At 43.6% G+C, this 20,468-nt stretch overlaps 1 protein-coding gene across 45 annotated transcripts in view; it reads left to right on the top strand.

Moving 5' to 3' along the window:
- Positions 1-20,468, top strand: part of SRPK2 (SRSF protein kinase 2) — a 228,849-nt gene that overhangs the window by 105,074 nt on the left and 103,307 nt on the right. For 3 of the 45 annotated variants that reach the window (XM_070265397.1, XM_070265396.1, XM_014738909.3), the window contains exon 1: positions 11,768-11,958. The exons of 41 other annotated variants lie outside the window; for them this stretch is intronic. In XM_070265397.1, the coding sequence (XP_070121498.1) occupies positions 11,957-11,958 (2 nt within the window). In that variant the 5' untranslated portion in view covers positions 11,768-11,956. Of the gene's footprint in view, positions 1-11,767; positions 11,959-20,468 lie in introns of those variants that run through there. One more of the 45 variants, XM_070265407.1, reaches the window with a different exon arrangement.

The following is a 20,468-nucleotide window of genomic DNA, read 5'->3' as shown; positions in this document are numbered from 1 at the left end:
TACTTTAACGATGACAGCGTCACCAACAAGAAAACCCATTCTGGTAAATTATTTTGGAATTGAATTTTTACACTTAACATATGCAATTTTTCTTGTGTTGTTAAATAATCTTCTGTAGTATTGTTTTCTTATGGTACCATTTTTAAAGGCTGCATGGGACTGAGTCCATGCTATGGACGGATGGACCATGATTTTCTGTATTGAGTCTTGGTCTTAGAAATGGAATCACTTGCAAAGCCGACTTATAAGGTTCTTGATAAGGAATGTTAAATTGCTTCCAGAAAGCTAAGCTACCCTCTCACTGGCAGTATATAAAGGACCTTTTTGTCTACTCCCTCATTTGGGATTCTCAGACTAGTCTCTTCCTGAGTGTTGTATAGATGACGTTGAACAATATGCTAGACAGTGTTGACTTAGCATCCCTCAGCTCCTTAGCTCTTCTCTCTAATCGAGTCAGATGCTACTGTGGTGCCTTCAGTGTTTCGTCGGGTGAAGTCAGTACAATCGACTTTAACACGATGAAGGACACAGTAGCTTGTGTGTTCAGTTGTGCATTTATGAAACGCCTAAGGTGTACTTAGTGTTTGTGCTAATGGACACTAATTTTGTAAGGGATTTCAAGAAGTTATATGATCTAAGCTTCTCACTCCAGGCAAATGACGAAACATTCAACACAGATGGTTCGTTTTCCTTTTTTAATTTTTCAAAGATGTGTAGGAATTAAGATTCTCCAACCTTCCTTGTTAAACCAGGGTCTGGTGGATGTTCAATAAATATTCACTGACTTTATTGCAAATTTTAATCACCTTTTTAGTCAAGATCTTCCTTTTGCAAAATGTGTTTTTCTTGCTGGAGTTTGAACCTGTTTGGGGCCAGCGGGGTGTGCTTTGTACGGCCGGGGCCTGCGCTCTACCCTCCAGATCCTCAGGTGAGCATTGCAGGCGGAGGCCACAGCGTGCAAGGAATCAGGGTGAAACGAGACACCGTGGTACCATCTGGGAGCTCTAAATAGTGCTGTAAGGCTGGGGGAGAGTGGAGGAAAGGATGGGGAATGAGGGGAGAGCGATGCTGTGTGCCAGTGGCAGACTCTTCTGTGCCGTGCTAAGGTTTTTGGATTTTATGCTGAAGTTTGCCAAGAGCCGTTGAAAGGTTTCAGCGAGGGAGGTGTTCCGCCATGTTTTGAATGTGCACAGGCTCCTGTGGGCATACAGTAAGGTCTTCTGAGAAAGTCTAAAGCAATCACCCTTTTTTCCTTTAGAATGAAGGTTGCAAGATACGCTGTGGAATCAATGGCAAAATGTTATTCATTTGCTCTGGAAATGCGTGCAAAAATTATGGCAGTGTTTACCATTTGAATGGCAGAGGGAGGATGAATTCCTGACGTTGGGAGTATTAAACATTGAAATGGATTGCCAAGAGAGGCTCTGAAGCATATTTTTCTCCAAGGCTTTAAAAAGAGGCTGGTCCCTTATTTGTTTGGATGGGTAGAGATGCTCCTTTCTTTATTTCCTTTTTTTTTTTTTTTCTGGGTGAGGAAGATTCGCCTGAGCTAACATCTGTTGCCAATCTTCCTCTTTGTATGTGAGCCCCCATGACAGCGTGGCTGCTGACAGACAAGTGGTGTAGGTCTGCGCCCCAGAACCAAGCCCAGGCCGCAGCAGCAGAAGGCACCAAACTCACCACCGGGCCGCTGGGCCAGCTGAGATTCCCCTTTCTAAAGACAGGTGGTTGGCCTGCTGAACCTTGTGTGTTTTTCTGTGTTGTATATGGTTAATCATATAGGATTCCTCAGTTATAGTTAATAATTTGAAATATCTGTCTCCAAATTTTCTATCGACAGTTTGTGACAGATGTCTTCTTGGTAGAGATATATAAAGAATTGCTTCTGTAAATTGTTGAAAACACTGTAGGCCAGTGCTGCACAGTAGCCTTTGTGCACTGATGGAAAGCTCTGTAGCGCAGGCATGGCTCATGGAACATTTGAAATACGGCTACCTGATTGAAGAACTAAATTTTAAAATGTAATTTTCATTTAAAAACCACTGAACTTTATTTTCAGGTGAGAATGCCAATGAAATGTAATTTTAACCTTTCTTTTTTCATTTAGAAAAGAGTATTGGTTTCTTCATTGTTCTTTCTCTTTCTGAAGCTCCACCCCATTCCATTTCCTGATTATTTTGCTTTTTCTATCCTGACGGTACCATACTGTATAGGTAAAACAGTTCATTTTCTTTATTTTAACTCAAATTGATAATTCAAAGGAAATTGCATTTGCTAGCTATTTGTCCTTTGATAAAGTTATTTTGAGTTGTTTTCTTAGGAAATTCTTAATCTCCCTTCCTCTTTTTTTTTTTTTTAAAGATTGGCACCTGAGCTAACAATTGTTGCCAGTCTTCTCTCTTTTTTTTTTCTTCTGCTCTTTCTCCCCAAACCCCTCCCAGTACATAGTTGTGTATTTTAGTTGTGGGTCCTTCTAGTTGTGGTCCTCTCCTCTTTTAAGGGAGAAAAATATCGCTCAGTTATCTGCTATCACACCACTTACCTGAATTTTAAGTCCTCTTTTTGACAATGTACTAACTTATAAATGAAATTTAGTTTCCTAAATGTTTGGTTTTAAAGGGAAAGATAAAATGATACAGATGAATATCCAAGTCTGTGTTATGTCTGGTAAAAGAGATAAAAATAAGTAGATGAATTAGAGTTTATGGTATTCATGCACACGCACACGCGTGTGCACACACAGATTATTCTTGGTTTGTTGTTCTTGCCGTTCAATTTTAGCCAGAGCTTAAAAAAAGGTCCAAAATTCTGACTTGAAAATTAGTTCTTGTCCCCTTCATCAGCCTTCTTTTTCTTGACAGAGTTTACTAATGATGATTATAGTGCTTTTTGTACCCAGAGTGGAAAGGGCCGTCCTGTTCTTGGGGCCAGGAAAACCCTTGGCCTGCAGGAGGAGCCTGTCCGGCGGAGGCTGAGGAAGGCAGTCAGTCGTGCTCACTGTTGCTGCATCTGTTTACTGAAAAGGGAGGCTGATGGGATGAAACATAGAACTGTCCAAGAAAAGGTTTTTTTGTTGTTCAGCTCAATCTTTTTCATTTTCTTAAGAGATGAAAGAATTGCCTTCTTTCTTACTGGATATTTATCAGTTATAATTTGACAGTCTGTGTTTGAATAAATGAAAGACTTCTCTACAGAAACCCTTGGCTGCCATGACATAATAGACCCCTTGGTGTGTTCTCTGTGATTTTCTCCTCCGTTTAGGACTGTCAGTTTTTTCTGGGCTTTTGTGGTTGAAGCAAGAGAGTGTGTACTGATGGATTTATTGTTACGGTGGTATCTTGGTATCCTTCCCTTTCAATGTAAACGCGTTTATTTCAGAGTGAACTGAGACATTGTGTTTGGGTGTCGTGAGGTGTGCGGTGTCCAGCTCACCCTCCCTTGCCGTTGCTCCAGCGCCGTGCACCTGCATAGCTCCTGCTGCTGCTGCTGCTGCCGCTGCCCCGAGGTCAGTCGTTCCTACTGGCAGCTGAGGCCTGCCTGGCAGGTCCCCTGGCTGCTGAAGAAAAATACATTTATTAGCCCCTGCTTCTCTCAGAGTTGCTATAAAATATTTAATGGCTAGTGACAAAAATGGAACTGATTATCATAGTAGTAAAACTTACCTGCTGTTCACCCACCTGAGTGTTTAATGGAATCACAGGTTTTATGGAGAACATTAAAGGCCTTCTGATTCTTGGGACTAGATGTTACGATGGATGTGTTTCGTAGAAATACTTTTAGATAAATGCAAATCAAGCATTTTCCAAGAAATTTCTTAAAATGTAATGTTTTAAAAGTGAGTCTGCTGAAGTTAACCTTTTCCTGAAGATGAGGCTCTGTCTAGGTACCTGATGTGATGTGGTACTTTTTGTAGTCTTGAAGTTAGATTCCCCTTAGGGTTCAGTGGCATCAGCCCTGCAGGTGTGTACGGTACACCTGTGTGTCTCCAGATGTGGAATTACGCGGTACCTGACGCCGTATCCCAGGAGGTCCAGCGCGGCCCGCCTCTCCTCCGGGAATGAACATGAGCGTTTCTTTTCTTGCGTTGTTTGCATTGAAGGGCCTGTGGTGCAAAATAATGTATTTTAAAGACTAGAAGGACATTTAGCTCAAGGATATGGTCCTGCTTTGAGAGGCACACGGGCAACAAGAGCCCATATGAAGAAACTGAAGAGGTACACGTCGTGTCTCTTGTCACTCCAAGTCATGCACTCATTGAAAAGAATGTCGGGAGGAATCACCACATTATCAAAATTATTTTCCTTGAGATAGTGGAAGGTAAAAGAGCATTTATGAATGATGGAACTCAGTTGTCATGATTCATTTTTATTGACTGATCATAAGCATTTAACTCGTTCTTTTGACCAGGCGTATACAGAAGAACGGACTGATAAAAATGTCACGGCAGGAAGGGAACCTGGAGGCGCAGCCTGTGCTCCACCCTTGTTTTGTACGTGAGGAAAACCGATGCCCTGGATGGTGACGTGATTCGTCTAAGGTTCCAGAGAGGAGTCTTGTAAACCAATAACTTTCAGTATTTAAAGTGAAGAAATTGAGAGTTTTGGAACATTGCACAAGGGAATTGGTTTGGCCAGTTTCCTTTCTCCTCTTTAAGAAAACCAAGAATGGTTATTTTAAATGATACCATAACTGTTCTTTATCTCTGCCCCAGCCCGAGCATGGGAGAAATGACTTAAATGCCTTGCGCTTTACAGTGCATTCTCCTGCTCACTATTAGTTTAATTCTGTAAAAAATCCTCGTAGAAGTATAGTGTAGATGGTTCCAGTTCCACTTTATGGGTAAGAAAACCAGTATGTTTATGATTTAACAAAGTCACTTACCAGTTAGTGGTCGAGGTGCTCCCCAAGCCACCGTTTGCAGCTCTGAGCCCTGAGCCTCAGAGCACGTTGCCTGAGTAACGAGGCGTCCTGAGTCAGGGCGCGTGCGGTTAATAAGAGCGTGTGCCCTTCACGACTTTCTCGGGTCCCATCAGTGCGTAAGCATCAAGAAGGCAGAGAGATTAGAAGGCCAGCCTTGCCCATAAATCAGAGCAAACAAACTGGCCTACGTGGGCAAATTCATGCTTTTGCCATCTTCTACCCTTTTCTTGCCCATCCTGGTCTGACATATGGGTTTTAACCCCGGATGTTTTCTATCTGAAGAGAATTATGCAATCCCTTAGGCAGAGGCGCAGTGTTTAAATGTAAATGTGACTCTGACCCTCTGGGATCACGGACTGGCTTCCTTCAGGTACTAGCAGCCTTTTCAGGAGATGGTGAGAAATGTCGTCAGTGCAGTCGATGCAGATACCAAGAATGAAACTTCTCCATTTTAGTTGCTGTTTAATGTATTTTGTTAGGCACTGTTAAGTTGTCGTATTTTGTTCAGTTAATAGTTAAAAACTTTGAACAATAAAAGGAGAAGCCAGTGGAAAGTTTAGCTTTTTTTTTTTCATATGTGTGGCACTTAGATGATTCTTAGAGCTGTGTGAGCGTTATTGGCACCTTGATGATCAGTGACGTACTTAAGAAGGGTCATCATCATTTACTATGTCTCTTCGTCCTCTTCTGCATCTTTCTTTGATGTCCAACGTTCCCTGAGTCTGGACCGATTTTCAGGCACTCTTTCAGTTGGTCCTCATAGCAATATAATCTCTGTTTTACTGATGGATTGGAGATAACTTACCCAAAGTCACAGAGCTTATCAGTTTAAAAAGTGCCTCCTTGGGGAAAACAGGATTGAAAGAAAAACACAACCCACCAACTGGCAAAAAATATTTGCAAGTCATATATTCAACAAAGGGTTAATCTCCATACTATATAAAGAACTCACACAGCTCAACAATGAAAAATCAAACAACCCGGTCAAAAAATGGGCAGGGGATATGAATAGATATTTCTCCAAAGAAGATAGACAGATGGCCAATAGGCACAAGAAAAGATGCTCATCATCCCTGATCATCAGGGAAATGCAAATCAAAACCACACTATCATCTTACACCCATTAGAATGGCTAAAATAACTAAGACAAAAAATAACAAATGTTGGAGAGATTGTATAGAAAAAGGAGCCCTCATCCACTGCTGCTGGGAATGCAAAGCGGTGCAGCCACTATGGAAAACACTATGGAGATTCCTCAGAAAATTAAAAATAGAAATACCATATGACCCAGCCACCCCACTCCTGGGTGTCTATCCAAAGAACTTGAAATCAGCGATTCAAAGAGACTCATGCACCTCTGTGTTCATTGCAGCATTATTCACAATAGCCAAGGTGTGGAAGCAACCCAAGTGCCCGTTGACTGATGACTGGATAAAGAAGATGTGGTGTATATATATATATAATGGAATACTACTCAGCCATAAAAAGGGTAAAATGGTCCACTCACAACAACATGGATGGACCTTGAGGGTGTTATGTTAAGCAAAATAAGCCAGACAGAGAAAGATGATCTCTGTATGACTCCACTCATAGGTGGAAGATAAACAAACATGTAGACAAAGAGAACAGATTAGTGGTTACCACAGGAACGGGGGTGGGGTGGGGGGTGGACACAAAGGGTGAAGTGGTGCACCTACAATGTGACTGACAAACAATAATGTACAACTGAAACTTCACAAGGTTGTAACTATCATAATCTTAATAAAAAATAAAATAGGAAAAACAAGTGCCTCCTTGGGGCCAGCCCAGTGGCATAGTGGTTAAGTTTGGTGCGCTCTGCTTCGTTGGCCTGGGTTTGCGGGTTTGGATCCCAGGTGTGGACCTACACTGCTTGTAAAGCCATGTTGTGGCAGTGTCCCACATACAAAATAGAGGAAGATTGCCACAGATGTTCGCTCAGTGACAATCTTTTGCAAGCAAAAGGAGGAAGATTGGCAACAGATGTTAGCTCAGGGCCAGTCTTCCTCACCAAAAAAAGAAAAGAAAAGAAAAGTGCCTGTTTTTACAACAGAATGCATTTGCTCTTCATCTGTGGAGAAAGGTGGCTAACGGCAGGAAGGAGGACTTCAGTGATAGTGAAGGAAAGAACAGCCTGTGAACACCCAGCCTTCTGCTGTGACTAGCAGCCCGTGGAGACATAGGTTTGATTCCCTGTTCCCGGGGTGCTGCAAGTAGCGGAGCCCTCCATTTTTCTCTGCAAAATGCTGAATTTGAATGCCCAGTGGGGAGGCGCAGGCCCACCCCAGGAGGACCAAGACCATGTTTACCCTGTGTGTTTTAGTGCCGTGTGGTCACCTACCCGATTCGTGGAGGTGTTTGAGCCACGAGCTCACGTGAAAAGGGAGAAGCTCCCTTTGTCTGGAGACGTCGCTCGTGAGCAGGTTTCGGTCTCGTGCGGTCCCCTTTCCTGACAGTTCTCGGCAGGTGAAAGATTGCTGTCCCTAACCAGCCGCCTCTCGAAATCGGTGAAGTTTACAGTTGTCTTCAGTGTTGAGTGTCTGGCTCTGAAATACATAGATGTGCTTGCTAGGAAAGGTGTCTCTCTCTGCCCGGTGAAGAAGTTGGGATGGATGCTTAAGAACTAAAAGTGGTCCATCTCGGTTTCTGTGTTGGTCTCTCCCTCGGCCCAGCGCTGGCCCTCCCTCAGGCTCCCTGAGTCGGCTCTGTTGCTCTTCTCGCCTGCGTGCTCTCTGAAGATGGTCGCATTTGTTGCGGTGCTGCTGAGGACCATCTGTGTGTGATGACCCCAGGTTGACACCTCCAGCTCTCCATTCTGAGCTACGGACATTGTATCTGCTGCCCCCTTCACGGTGCTACCTGAATGTCTGTTGAAACCTCAACGTTTGCCAGCCCTGAACCAAGCTCACTGTCTCGTTTACCCCTCCTGCTTGTGCTGACAGGTTATATGGCCGGTCTGGGTTTCACTTCTTTGTCTTGTCAAATGCAGTTGTAGGGGGAGGAAGAGAGAATAAACAAGCTTTTTGGTTTATGGCTGCCTTTAGGGGTTCTGGGTCAATGACAGAAATCATGCTGTGTATGACCTGCCTCTGAGGGTTTAAATGAGCTTCCTACGGATCTTTGAAAGAAAGGAGAAGGCGACAGGAAACTTTGTGAGGTCTGTACCGGGATCGCGGACGTTCCGTCGTCTCAGCCCAGCAGACAGGATGCTTGCCTGTGTGTATCTGTTCCCTTCAAGCGTTTCTTTGCAGCGGCTGCTGGAGCCACCGTATCTCTGACGGACTTCTTGCTCATGTTACTTCTCGACCGCCAGGCTCTGCAATGGCGGGGCCCCCTATGGCTGGGAACAGCCCTTCTGTCTTCTGTCGCTCTGCTCCTTTTACCTTAAATAAGTGCAAGTTCATGCCTTTCCCTGGACCCAGAAGCCTCAGCATCGCCTTCTCTCCTCGTCTTTCCTCTCAGTCCTCTTCTGCTTGGCCGCTGACTCAGTTGCTTCCTTTGCAGAAGTGCTGCCCAAGTCCGGCTGCTCCGCTCCCGCCCTGCTGCGCTGCTGTGGCTGGGCCCGTCCCGCCCGGACCTGCGCTGCTCGCTCTCCCCTGCGTGCCGCCAGCCTCCCCTCCGCCTGGGCCCACCTCCGGGGTTGGATTCCTAGAGACTCCTTCTTGGATGGAGCTTGAGAAGCTCTTTCGCAGTCTGCTGCTCCTGCCGTCCTCTGTCTTTTCACTCTCTCATCCTCCCCGCAGCCTCTTCCCTGGGCGTGGACCCTGCTGCCCGGACGCGCCTGCCCCCAGCGCTGCCCCTGTGGGGATGCCCTCCCACGCCTGTGCCGGGAGCCGGCCGTCGCCCCCTGCACCGGGAGAGGCGGCGGGCGTTCTGTCTTCGTGTTCCTGCTCCTAGCACGTCTTCTGGCCCATAGAGGACACACAGATGTTTATCTGAATAAAATTTTTTTATTTTTTTCTCAGGTGGTGTGGAAATTTTCTCTAAGAAAAAATTATTTTTGTCTTTTTTATTAGACAATATTGGAAAGCATCTTCTTGTTTTACTGTCTTCTGAAAAGCTCTAAATGTTCTTTCTGTAGCTGTTTGACCCTGTCTGCCTGTGCTCAGAAACCGTAAGGGACCCACTGCTTTCAGTGGGGTCTCCAGCAGCTTCTTTCTGCTGATACTCTTTCCTTCTAGAAGCTCCTCCCTGATGTGTGAACTGCCTATGAGCCGTGAGCTTGGAGGCACACCCAGTTAATGAATGGCAGAATCGAGACGCGCCTCGGCTCCCTGTTAGTCCAGGGCTCTTTCCCCTGCATCTGGCTGATGCCAGCGGCCAGGATACTAGGCAGAGCCCCCTGGATTGGGCTGAGAATATTTTGTTTATGCCGGTTCTCATATTTAAATTTAGGTGATCTGCTTAACAGCTGGTATTTATTAATGTGCTATAATTTAGAGATGCTCTTTATAACTTAAATTGAAAATTTTGCAACTTTCCTCAAATTTAGAGTTTATTGAAATTTTCAGTTTTGTTCACAGCCCTAAATGTACCATTTATTGTTTAAGGTTGTTTTGCAAGTGCCTTTAGGATTTTAATGTTAATCTTGCCACCTGTGCTCCCATATCCGGTTGCTCAACTCCAAAATGACTCATCTAGACTTGGAGAATTAAGATTAGGCTGTAGAGAGGTCCAGGCCTTTGAAGCCTTGGCCGCACCTTCTACCAGACTAAGTAGAGTCCTAAAGTAGAATTACACGTTTGAAATGCAACGTCCTTGGCAAGCTTTGAGCCTTCATAGCTTTCTGTTCCTAGGTTCAATTTATAGCTGTCGTCAAGCCAAAGGTTTCTCTTAAGGCTTGGAGACTCTGCTGGCCTTAAGATTCGTTGGTGAGCCCGGGTGGCTGTTCATTTGGCTGCTGCAGACCAGCCTAGGCTCTCTTGAGTGGATTAGAGCTAAAAATAGATGATTCATTTTGGGTTGGCAAAGCACAAGCTTGGGATTGTTTTTTGTTACTTGTTTCAGATTGCACTTTGTGTGTGTGCCTCTGAGTAGATCTTTGTGTCTATGATAGACCCTAATAATGGCTACTTTGCTTTACTTACTATGTGGTTTTATCTACAACTCGTCCTCCCCCTGTAAAGTTCCAGCCGCCACCTCACAAGCAGGCAGAGAAGAGGGGGATGTACGTCAGATAACTTAGAGCTCAGAGATGGAGGGGTCGTCTGAGACCATGATGTTCATTTCATAGGTGAAGTAGCAGACCCAGAAATGTTGCCGGTCATCAACCAGATGATAATGGCACAAGATGGACGTGACAGTGGGCAGTATTTAATTTTTTATTAAAAAATAAATCAAACTTGATTTGGTCCCCGGGTTTGGAGTCAGGTTACCATTGCAGGGTATGGCTTACTGTTGACAGTGGCCCTGGTGACCTTTGCTTGGGGGAAGTTTTCCTTGTGGTGTCTTTCAGCTTTTGCAGTGCTCTGTGTGAGAGAGGTGGTAGAAGGAGTGACTGATTTTCCATTATCCTTGAGTCGTCTGGTCGTTTTGCTGGGCGAGATGCTGCTGGGGCGTGTGAAGGAGGAAGCGGAGAGTTGCAGTGGTAACAAAAGATCACCTCTGACTTGGTCTTCATCCTGCACGGAAGCCCTGTTTCCTGTAAAGGACGGGATCATCTTGTGATGAAAGATGTACAGAATTTTGGAACTGAAAGCAGCGTGATATTTTGGAAAGAGTAAATGGGCTTTGGATCCGTGGACCAGAAGCTAAATCCTGGAAAGCTACCTAACTTCTGTCTTAGTTTTCCTCATCTTTAAAATAAAGATGGCCATGCCCACCTCACATGGACTTGTCAGGATGGAAGGAGATAGTGTACATAAAATGGATGCTTGAGAGTTGGTGGGTGGTCTTGTTTATGAGGGGACCTTGGCGCAGAGAAATAACCACATCCTCTGGAGTCAGGCCAGGTCTTCGAAGGAGCTCATCACTGAATTGCTTGCTTTACCTCGGGCCAGTGGGTGACCGTCCCTGGGCCCCAGTTTCTGTATCTGTATAGAGCAGATATAGTAACGTGTACCAGCTGGGTAATCGTGGAATTTAACTGAGACAAGGTACATAAAGGATCCAGGACAAGATAACCGTTCAGTAGACGGTCTCGGAGCTGATAGATGCTGCGGAGAAGGAATGTCTAAATTTAGCCCCACGTCCTGTTCTGTACCTCAATTTGTCACCATCTAATTTTGGTATCAGAATTAGAGTTCTTCAGAAGCAAAATTACAAGAAAGAAGTTTATATCCCTTCCTTACCATATAATCTCTTTTGAAAAAGTTAATTTATTTTGTAACTGACACCATTTCCGTGCTTTCACGTAGAGTTCTTGCGTCTCGTTGCCTTTACACCCTTCCCTCCAATTTGGCAAAATGGTTCTTGAATATTCTTTAAGGCAAACACACAGAATGATGGTAAAGCACTGCAGGCTGTGAACTGGAATAGTACTGCCAAAGGGTACTTTAATTAAGTATCTTCAACGCTTAGGTAAATATTCGGTAAATAAACATAACTGGTAAAAAAATAGTAAATAAACATTTTGGTAAATACCAGGTAAATACTTTCATTGTGGTGATTAAAGGCCTACAATGAATCAAGAGCATATTTGAAGTACAACGTATGTGAAAAAAATGTATTTTAAAAATTGCCGTTTTAAAGCACTATTCTTTCTCATCACCCAGAAATCTTTCCATTTTTAGAGACAAGTGCGGTTCAAAGGTCAGCTGTTAGTTCACCCTGTACTTTCTGAAACTATGGTCTATTTTTAGGCTTTTAAAGTTAAAAAATTTTTTTCCTTCTTGCTTCCCTTTCTCTCTCCCTCCGTCCCTGCCTGTTTGTAGTTTCCGCCCAGGATTTACGTGTAGAGCGCTTTATGAACCCCACGTAACGTAGGGCCGCACTGATCTTTGTACGTCGTCTGTGTTCTTGGAACTCAGCTTAAAGAAATGTTTTAAAGTATGTTCATACCCTACTGCTTCCGGATAAAATGTGAGTATTTCACTATCGCTCCAAAAAAGGATAAAAATGAGCTTACAGAAAGTTTACTTTTGACCTTTTGGGCTGTGCCCCATGTACTTAATCTAGAGATTGATTTTATCGCACTGTAGTGGAGTGGGGACGGGCGATGGGCGGGTTCCTGCTCCCCCTTGAGAGAAGAGGCAGGGGGTGGGCTAGCCTGTAGGGAGGACCACCGCTGACGAGGGCGGAAAGCCAAGAGTGAAGGCGTGACAAAGCGACATCCTAGTTTAAGGGGGAGAGAAAATTAAGCTCGGGGGCTCTGGCTTGCTTGTGTTTGTCAGCCACGTATCGTTGCTTTAATCTGTTCGTGCTCTGATTTTCCATACCTCTGGTTTTTCCCTTGTTGCTTTGTACCGTCCGGTACTCTTCCTGCACCCGGTCTGTCGAACTAGATGTTATGAATTCTGCCTTTATTTTTCACTGTCATCCCTCACATCTGGTCAGTTCTCACTCAGGAGTATGTTTGAAACAACATATTTTGATGTTCGGCTATTTTCCCCCTTCAGACTTCTTACGGGCTCTGACCCACTTACAGGGGGGAAAAACCCAAAAAGATGTATTATTTTGGGTGTGAAGCACTGGATGTAGTGCTTCACTGGTGCCTTATAATTCAGGGAAAAAGTCCTTTGTTCTCGATATGTTTTTTGTAGAGTGACTTCCTGTGCAAAGACAAATTGTATCAATTTTTTTTCTGACTAAGAAGGAAGGAGTGATGTCTATATTTTGTACTTTTCGATGCTAATTATATTGTAGCTTTTTGTTTAAGAAGTTTTCCTTAAAATTTTGGATTGGTTAGGACTTAGAAATGTTTATCTTCTTGTTCCTCTTTTTGCTACTGATGAAGATAAATCATGCTAGGTAAGAAGGATTTATAATTCATAGCCTCTTCTGATCAGTGGGACTGTTTCCAAAGTAGGGAATCCTGTCAGTAGGCTGAACTGTGCAGGGGTGTCGGGCATTTCTACGCTTGGTCTGCCAGGGATCGCCCCAACTGATGGACGTTTTCTTCACTTACTGATAGGGGAGGGAGGGAAGGAAGCCCGTTTACTCTGGGAAGCGTGTTGGGTGATGAGTTACGTGGTCACGTGGCTTAATGATTTAGTAGCTCTCCAGTGTGGCTCCTGCGTCCATGCTTTCTTCTCTGGGGTCACAATGTCTCTTTTGGCAAAAAGCTTGGAAAGACGTGCTCCAGAATGGTTGTGGTTATTTCTCTCTAGGTGGTGGAATTAGAAATGATGTTACTTTCTTCATTTTACTTCTACTTTCTAACTTTCTGCTAAAGGAAATCATTTTGTTATTAAAACAACTAAGCAAATTTTCAAAAGTTAATTTTAACAAAAATAAGATAGGGACTGTGTAATGGTGAAGCCTGTCAGTGAGGCTTCTGCGTTCCAAGCAGTGCAGCCTGACTGTGGCTGTGTTTACTAGAAATGCAGTTATTGGAATGATTGAAGTGGGTGATGGGCACAGAAACCTGGGGGACAGCCCGAGAGGCAGCCGCCACCATCAGGCCTCTGCATCAGTCTTGGGACATCATGGCTCCTGGACACGCCCTGCCACTCCAGCTGGACCCCTCCCACCGTGGTGGTGCTGCTGTGGCCTTGAGCGACTCCTTCCGAGTGGGAGTGTTCCACAGGCAGCGGGGGCCTGGGCCTGGGCCTCCAGGGAGCAGGGACAGACCACATCTCCTGCTCCAGGCGTGGGCGGCAGTGCTTTATGCTGTCTCCTGTCTGAACTTCTCTTACATCTGTCCACGCCCAAGGGACGAGCATAATAATAATAAATAATAATAATGATAATAATAGTAGTAGTAGCAGCAGTAATAGCACTGTCTTGAAAGGGAATCTGCCTTGGCTTCAGAATGATTGTTGATCGCCTCTGGTTGGAGTCCCAAGTAATGTTGCTGCTGTGTCCCCTGTGTGATTCAGCCCTTACTTAGAAGCTCTCGTCATTTGTCTGGCTGGCGGAGAACAGAATAGTTACTTTGATAGAGAGGTTGATTTAGATCCATGCCTTGCCTTTAACTCTGGGTTGTTTTGCCCATGAGTTGTGTCCAACGTAATAATGCTGTAAGCTATCTGAGTGCTTTAATTGTCAGAATGTGCCGCTGCAGTTATTGGCTGTTCATAAATATTTAAATGCTTTCCCCCAAATCAGTCCCAGACTTACATGTTTATAATGAACCTAAAACCAAGCAGCAGAAATAGAAATATCATGTGTTAATTGCTCTGGACGTGCTTCCTTTGGTTCTTTACATTTGGCCTGTGGCTTTAATAGAGCACCCAAGTGTCTCCTGTCTGGGGGTAGACGCCATCTGTGTGACAGCTCCTGGCTTATCAGAGTCTGGGGATTCAAGTCCTTAATCGTGTATGATGGTTACAGCAAAAGCTCTGTGGCCTCTTTTAAGTCTGTTTTGCATTTTTCTAGTCAGAAGTTGAATGTGAGATTTAAGAGGTATTTAGAGTTCCTTCTGAGATGAAGACTTCCTGGGCTCCAGAAGAATCGTCAGCTTAGACAATTCGCTCCTCTGAACTTTCAGTTGTTTTAGTAAGGAAGATCTGTTTGATGAACAAGAATATTCGCAAATTCTCCTCCTAAGAATTAGAACCTTTAATTGATCTGAGTAAACGCGTGTGTGCTTTTCAGAGTGTGCCGAGTAGATTGCATAATTTAGTGGATCTTTTATTAGTAGACTTGCAGTTGGGCGTGGGAATGTGTAGGATGTTATGACAAATAATATTTGTTAGGTTTTCTATTCTAATTTTTTCCTTTAAGTTTTAGAATTAAAAAACCATTTTGGCAGCCCACAGGATGGTATTTCAGAAAGTCACACACCTTTTCAAAGCAAATTTGATCAAAAACATAAAGTTTGTGGTTTTTTGAGAGTTGTTTCTGTTTGGTGCTGAAATGTCTTGGGTTTCTGGTAGTTTCTCAGAAAGCTGGTGGTGCCTGGTGTTCTGGCAGCTCTCCGGGCCCAGGGCCTGTCTTGGCACCAACCTGAACGCGTGGTATCACCTACTGTAATTTAAGGAGAATCCTCAAACCAGCGTCCGTCTCTGCAGAGACGTTATGTCAGATTCTGCGTCTTCTGCATCTGGGAAACAGAGTTCCCAAACTGCTTTCTGATTCTCCCTCTGCATTTGTGGAGGTCGTTCATTTGGCTCTTTTCAGCTATTTATTTATAGCTTCTTAATAAAAATCTTGAAGCGACTCATCTTAATTGCTTAAATTTGGTATATCACACCTGGTGCCCGTAAAGTCTTTTCTTGGCTCCTGTTGCTGATCTGTTATGGTGCATTGGCTTGCCCTCATCTCCTTTCCCTCTCTCTGGCAAGCAAACTATGCATCATTATTGTAAGCAGTATTATATTAGGGGAAGATGTTTGGTTTATGTGTCAAAAATTTTGGCTTTTTTAATCTTGGACCTGTAGTTTATTAGCTGCGTGTTCTGGCCCTGTTTTCTCTCTTACAGCACCCCTGTATCAGGAGAAATCACATTGTTTTTCAGTGAATCAGCCACCTGTAAATTAACATACCTTTATTTTATGTACCACTAAGAAAGAAAATTCACTGCCTGTTAAACTAAGATAGAACCTTGATTGCAAAATGCATCTTACTCTCAGAAATGATAAATGTGAAGAATCTACATCTCAGATCAATGGAATGTGTTTATGTGAAAGCTCCACTCTCCATATTCTGTCAGAGTGATGGTCTGGAAACCACCGGTCTCGTAATATCACTTCCTTGTTGAAGTTGCTCAGTGGCTCTCCGTGGCCTGAGGATAAGAGCGAAACCCTGAGCCCTGACGGACGAGGTGTAGTGCAGTCTGGATGCAGGTGCGGTGTCTGCTCCTGCAGCATCCACGCCTCCTGGGAACTGCGACTTCTCAGACTCTACCCCCTTCCTGCGGAATCAGGAACTTAGGGGTAGATCCCAGCAATCTGTGTTCTAACAAGCTCTTCAGGAGATGCTGCCGTATGCCTCAGTCGAGGAACCAGGGATGGAGGGCAAACCTGTTTTAAGTTGTTTGGTTCCGTCCTCTACTGTGCGTGAGGTTAATACAGAAGGACGGTGACTGCTAGACTGTGAGGGGCGCACCCTCGGCCCCCGCAGAAAGAGCAGAGCATCGCACAGCGCCTCTCGTGGTCCGGGAACTGTTTCAGTGCCTTCACTTTGGATCGCAGAGAATTCTTTGTGCTGACATATTACACGTTGAAATGATTTCAGTCAGTGCGTGGTTTCAGCTACTTTGAAGATTGACTAGTGGAAGTCGTGAAGAAGGCAGAGGCATTTTAACACTGATTTTCTAATTATCCCTCACAGTTACAACTGTTGACTGCCTTTCTAAGGCCTTTTATTTTATTTTTTTTATTTTTCATTTTTTTGAGGAAGGTTTGCCCTGAGCTAACATCTGCTGCCAATCCTCTTTTTGCTGAGGAAGACTGGCCCTGAGCTAACATCTGTGCCCATCTTCCTCTACGTTATATGCGGGATGCTGCCACAGCATGGCTTGACGAGTGGTGTGTAGGTCCGCACCCGGGATCCAAACCAGCGAACCCCGGGCCACCAAAGCAGAATGTGCAAACTTAGCCGTTGTGCCACCAGGCTGGCCCCTCAAGGCCTTTTAAAGAGCACATGAGAAAGCAAACAGTAAGCGATTGTGATGTGGAAATCGTGGGAGTGTGAGGGAGTGTGTAAAATCAGATGGAGAAGCCAGCTGGCCCGAGGGCCTGGTGTCTCTGACGTGGGGAGCAGTCACAGCGGTGGTATCATGTATCCTTAAGTAAAGACAGCAGCAGCGACAGCGCATCTCAGACAACAAAGAAATGAGGGGGCTGTCTTTGGAATACTGACTGGAGACTGAAGAAGTGGCTTTGCCGATGAGTCCAGTGATGACAAAGAGGCATGTGAAGCATTTGAGTAAATGTGCTTCCTGAGAGTGTGAAAAACAATCTTTGAAAATAATATTCTATAACATGTGAATTTAAATATATACACTTAAGTTAAAAATTTAAATATTATAAGTAAGCATTTTACTGTTTCATTTCTATACCTAAAAATTCACCAAAAATTTGGGGGCAGCAGTTGCCAAAGAATTTTTGTAGTTTCCCAGAAACTCCATTATCCCCTCTGCCTGGAGCGGTCTGCCTCCCCCTCCTCGTGGGGCTCTTGTTTTCCTGGCACATAGGAAGCGTCAGTAAATGCTTGTTATTCAGTTTTGTCCTCAGCACATCTTAGGGACCCAGGATATATTTCTAAAATGAGGTAAAGGGATTTTCTCTCATTTAGACCCTTTTACTATGGATAGATCAAAAAGTAATAGTAATCCATAGAGGAAATATTAGCATATGTTTCAAAATCTTATTTACTAACTAATATATTTGCATTGTTTCAAACAGTATTTGGTTCATTCTATCCCGTTAAAAAAAAACTACCTACAATCTCGCATTCCAATGGCGACTACTGGTATATATCTTTGCCGTCTTCTTGTCTATTTTTTAATTCTTACGTAACTGAATTTACTAAAATGCAGTCTCATTTACCTGACTATAACTGGAATTGGAAAAGTTTTCTTAGTGTGAATCTTTTAAATAGGGATCTAAATTTCACATAAACAGTGAAAAAGGTTTAACTGGGGCCTCATCTTGGTATAAGAATAGCTATAAATTATTAAAATTAAGTTAGTTTTATCTTTTACTTAACAATGTTTGTCATTGTTGCATCTGTAAGCCGGTTCCTAGAATGAACAAAGAATGATTCAAACGTTGTTTGTGGTGTAATATTCCCCCCCCCACAAAGTCTATTTTTGACTTCATATTTGAATTTTACAGGAGTTGTTAAGAGGGCTTTATCTTGCGGAAGTGGTTGAGAGCTTCATCTCCTTTTCCTCTCATCTCCCCTGGTTCTTTCATATGCAGGGTGCTCTCTTTTGAGGAACCTGTTACTGTGGTGTCTTTGTTGATCTTCTGTAGTTGTTAGTCGCTAGTCCAGGTTCTCATTTGTCAGTATCTTGGTCTGTTACTAAAGTCAACATCTGTTTTGTCACCATGAAATGTTGCCTATGTTAAGTTTTATTGAATTGTGTCTGCATTCCATTGTCAAATGCTTCGTTTCAGTGAAAGAGTGACTGATAATTGATCTGTGCCTCCATCAAACAGATTTATGTCTTTTTTTTTTTAAGTAGAGAGATACTTGAATAGGATCTAATTTCATGACTGGTCAGTTCATTTGTGAATGCTTTTGTGTTATTTACTTCCTTTTGCAACTTCATCACTTCAGAGACTTAGAGTACAAGTGTTTGAATAACAGTCTTTTAAAGGCAATTTTTTTTTTTTTTCCCCTGAGGAAGATTAGCCCTAAGCTAATAACATCTATTGCCAATCATCTTCTTCTTCTTTTGCTTGAGGAAGATTAGCCCTGAGCTAACATCTGTGCTAGTCTTCCTCTATTTTGTATGTGGGTCACCACCACAGCATGGCTGACAAGTGGTGTAGGTCTGAGCCTGGATCCAAACCTGTGAACTTGGGCCACTGAAGCAGAGTGCCCTGAACCCAACCATTACACCACAAAGCCAGCCCCTAAATACAGTTTTTTACATTGCCATTTTTGCTTTAATGTTGTACTACAGACTTTTTGTAAACTTCGCTTTAAAAATAAATTTTATTTTTTAATGAATTCAGGAATATTAGATTCATAGGGTCCCATAATATGTTTGCTGCTATAAACAATGATTCTCGATCATCATCGCATCCTTTTTTTTAGCTGAACGATATTTGGATGTTTTCCATGGATGAGTTCCTAAGGGAAGATCACAAGAGAGGGCAATTTTAAAGAGTGTTGATACATACATTGCCCAGTCATTTGAGCAGTTTACATTCATCAGCAGTGTATGAGGGCCTATTTCACTACACCTTTATATGTATGGTGGTTTTTATAAACTGAAACAAACGTGAACGGTATATCAAGGGCTTCTCATTGGTCTGTATGCCTTTCATAGGAAAATAAATCCGCTCTCTGGGTAAGTCTTTTTAGCATCCTGTGTTGCTCCGCCCATCTTGCTTCAGTGTGCCAGATGACTCCTAAAGCACTTGTGGGTCTGTCATTTCCTGAGTCCCCATTTGCTGCTTACTCGCTTCTCTGCCGATTTCAGGGCCTGACGGCGATGGTCTTCAGCATCCATGTCCGCCATCTTGGTAGCTGGGTTTGTTCTGTCCCATGGATGCTGTGCTGTCCCCAGCTGGAGCGCTGCTGTTTGCCTTTGCTCGAGTTACTGCTGCCTTTGCTCGGAGTGCTCCAGCCTCCATCTCTGTCAGTCTCACACATCCTTCAAGGCTCATCTTTGTCTTCAAGTGTCTTTGTCTTTCATTAAAGGATTCCGTGGTTTGGTCACTCTCATCCTCAGATTGAGTCCCACAGCGTCCGCCAGCAGACCGTGTTCATTACTGCTTCAGTGTCTTAAGGCTAGAAGGGGGACTGAGTCTCCTTTACAGAATGCCCTCCCCACTTCCGCCTGGATTCTGCCTGTCCATCAGGACCCAGTTCAATCCCATAAGCCCTCAGCACCTTCCTGGTCACTAGGTCCTCCTCCTTTTCATCAGAACCACTTAGTTCTTCAGTGGAAAGCTTGTGCAGTTTTCGCCGTGGTTCATGGCCTAGATCCCTGGGACAGTGCCTTTGCTTTGCTCTTCTGTTAGCACTCTTACTTGACAGTGTATTCCAGTCTTTTTGCTCTGTATGTGGTTGCTCGACATCCCCCTGCACTTAGCCCAAGTGCTGTAGTTGGATCGGACCAGGACTTTTTCCTGTTCTGTGATCATGGAACCTGACTCGAGAATTTTCTCCCTGTGCTCCCTCTCCATCTGTAGGGGGTAGTGTGGCATGAGAAGGAGAGAAATTTCTCCGCGGTAGCAAAGATTAAGGCTATATGTTTGACATAACAATGGAATATCTAGATGCCTAGATTTTTGTATGTTAGCACAAAAAGGGTGGTCCTTTAAAGCAGCAGTATTCCTTCAAATTTGGGGGTGTTTTTATATGCTAGCTTTCTTGTGCTGAACTCGCCACAATTTTCTTGTTCTCTTGGGTACCAGCTTTTTAAACAACTGTTGGTGGGCTGGTGTCATTCCAGCTTCAGTTCCACAGTGAAAAGGCAATAAAGAGACTGCTACTTTTGTGAGCAGTAGTTACCGTTAATACAGCAGAAACTAAAATGTTTTTCTGTAAACTACAATGTTTCTACATGAAAGTGACATATGACTGTATATATTAGCTTAACTCAAAGTAAACATATAAAAGGATGCTTTGGCATCATTTCTACATCTTTACTTTGGGCTCATTGTTATATGTCTAAAGAACTTTACTGCATCTTTCTTATTCCCTCTAGTATCCAGATACTGGAATGTCAGAAATTTCTGTTCAAAACATTTTTGAAGAGAGATATTTTCAGAAAGTTAATGTGCTTTGCAGCCTCGATGGAAATT

The sequence above is a fragment of the Equus caballus genome, chromosome 4 (genome assembly GCF_041296265.1).
Source record: "Equus caballus isolate H_3958 breed thoroughbred chromosome 4, TB-T2T, whole genome shotgun sequence".
Lineage (NCBI taxonomy): Eukaryota > Metazoa > Chordata > Mammalia > Perissodactyla > Equidae > Equus > Equus caballus.
The sequence above is the reverse complement of the archived record's forward strand: the minus strand, read 5'-3'. Positions and strand labels throughout refer to the sequence as shown.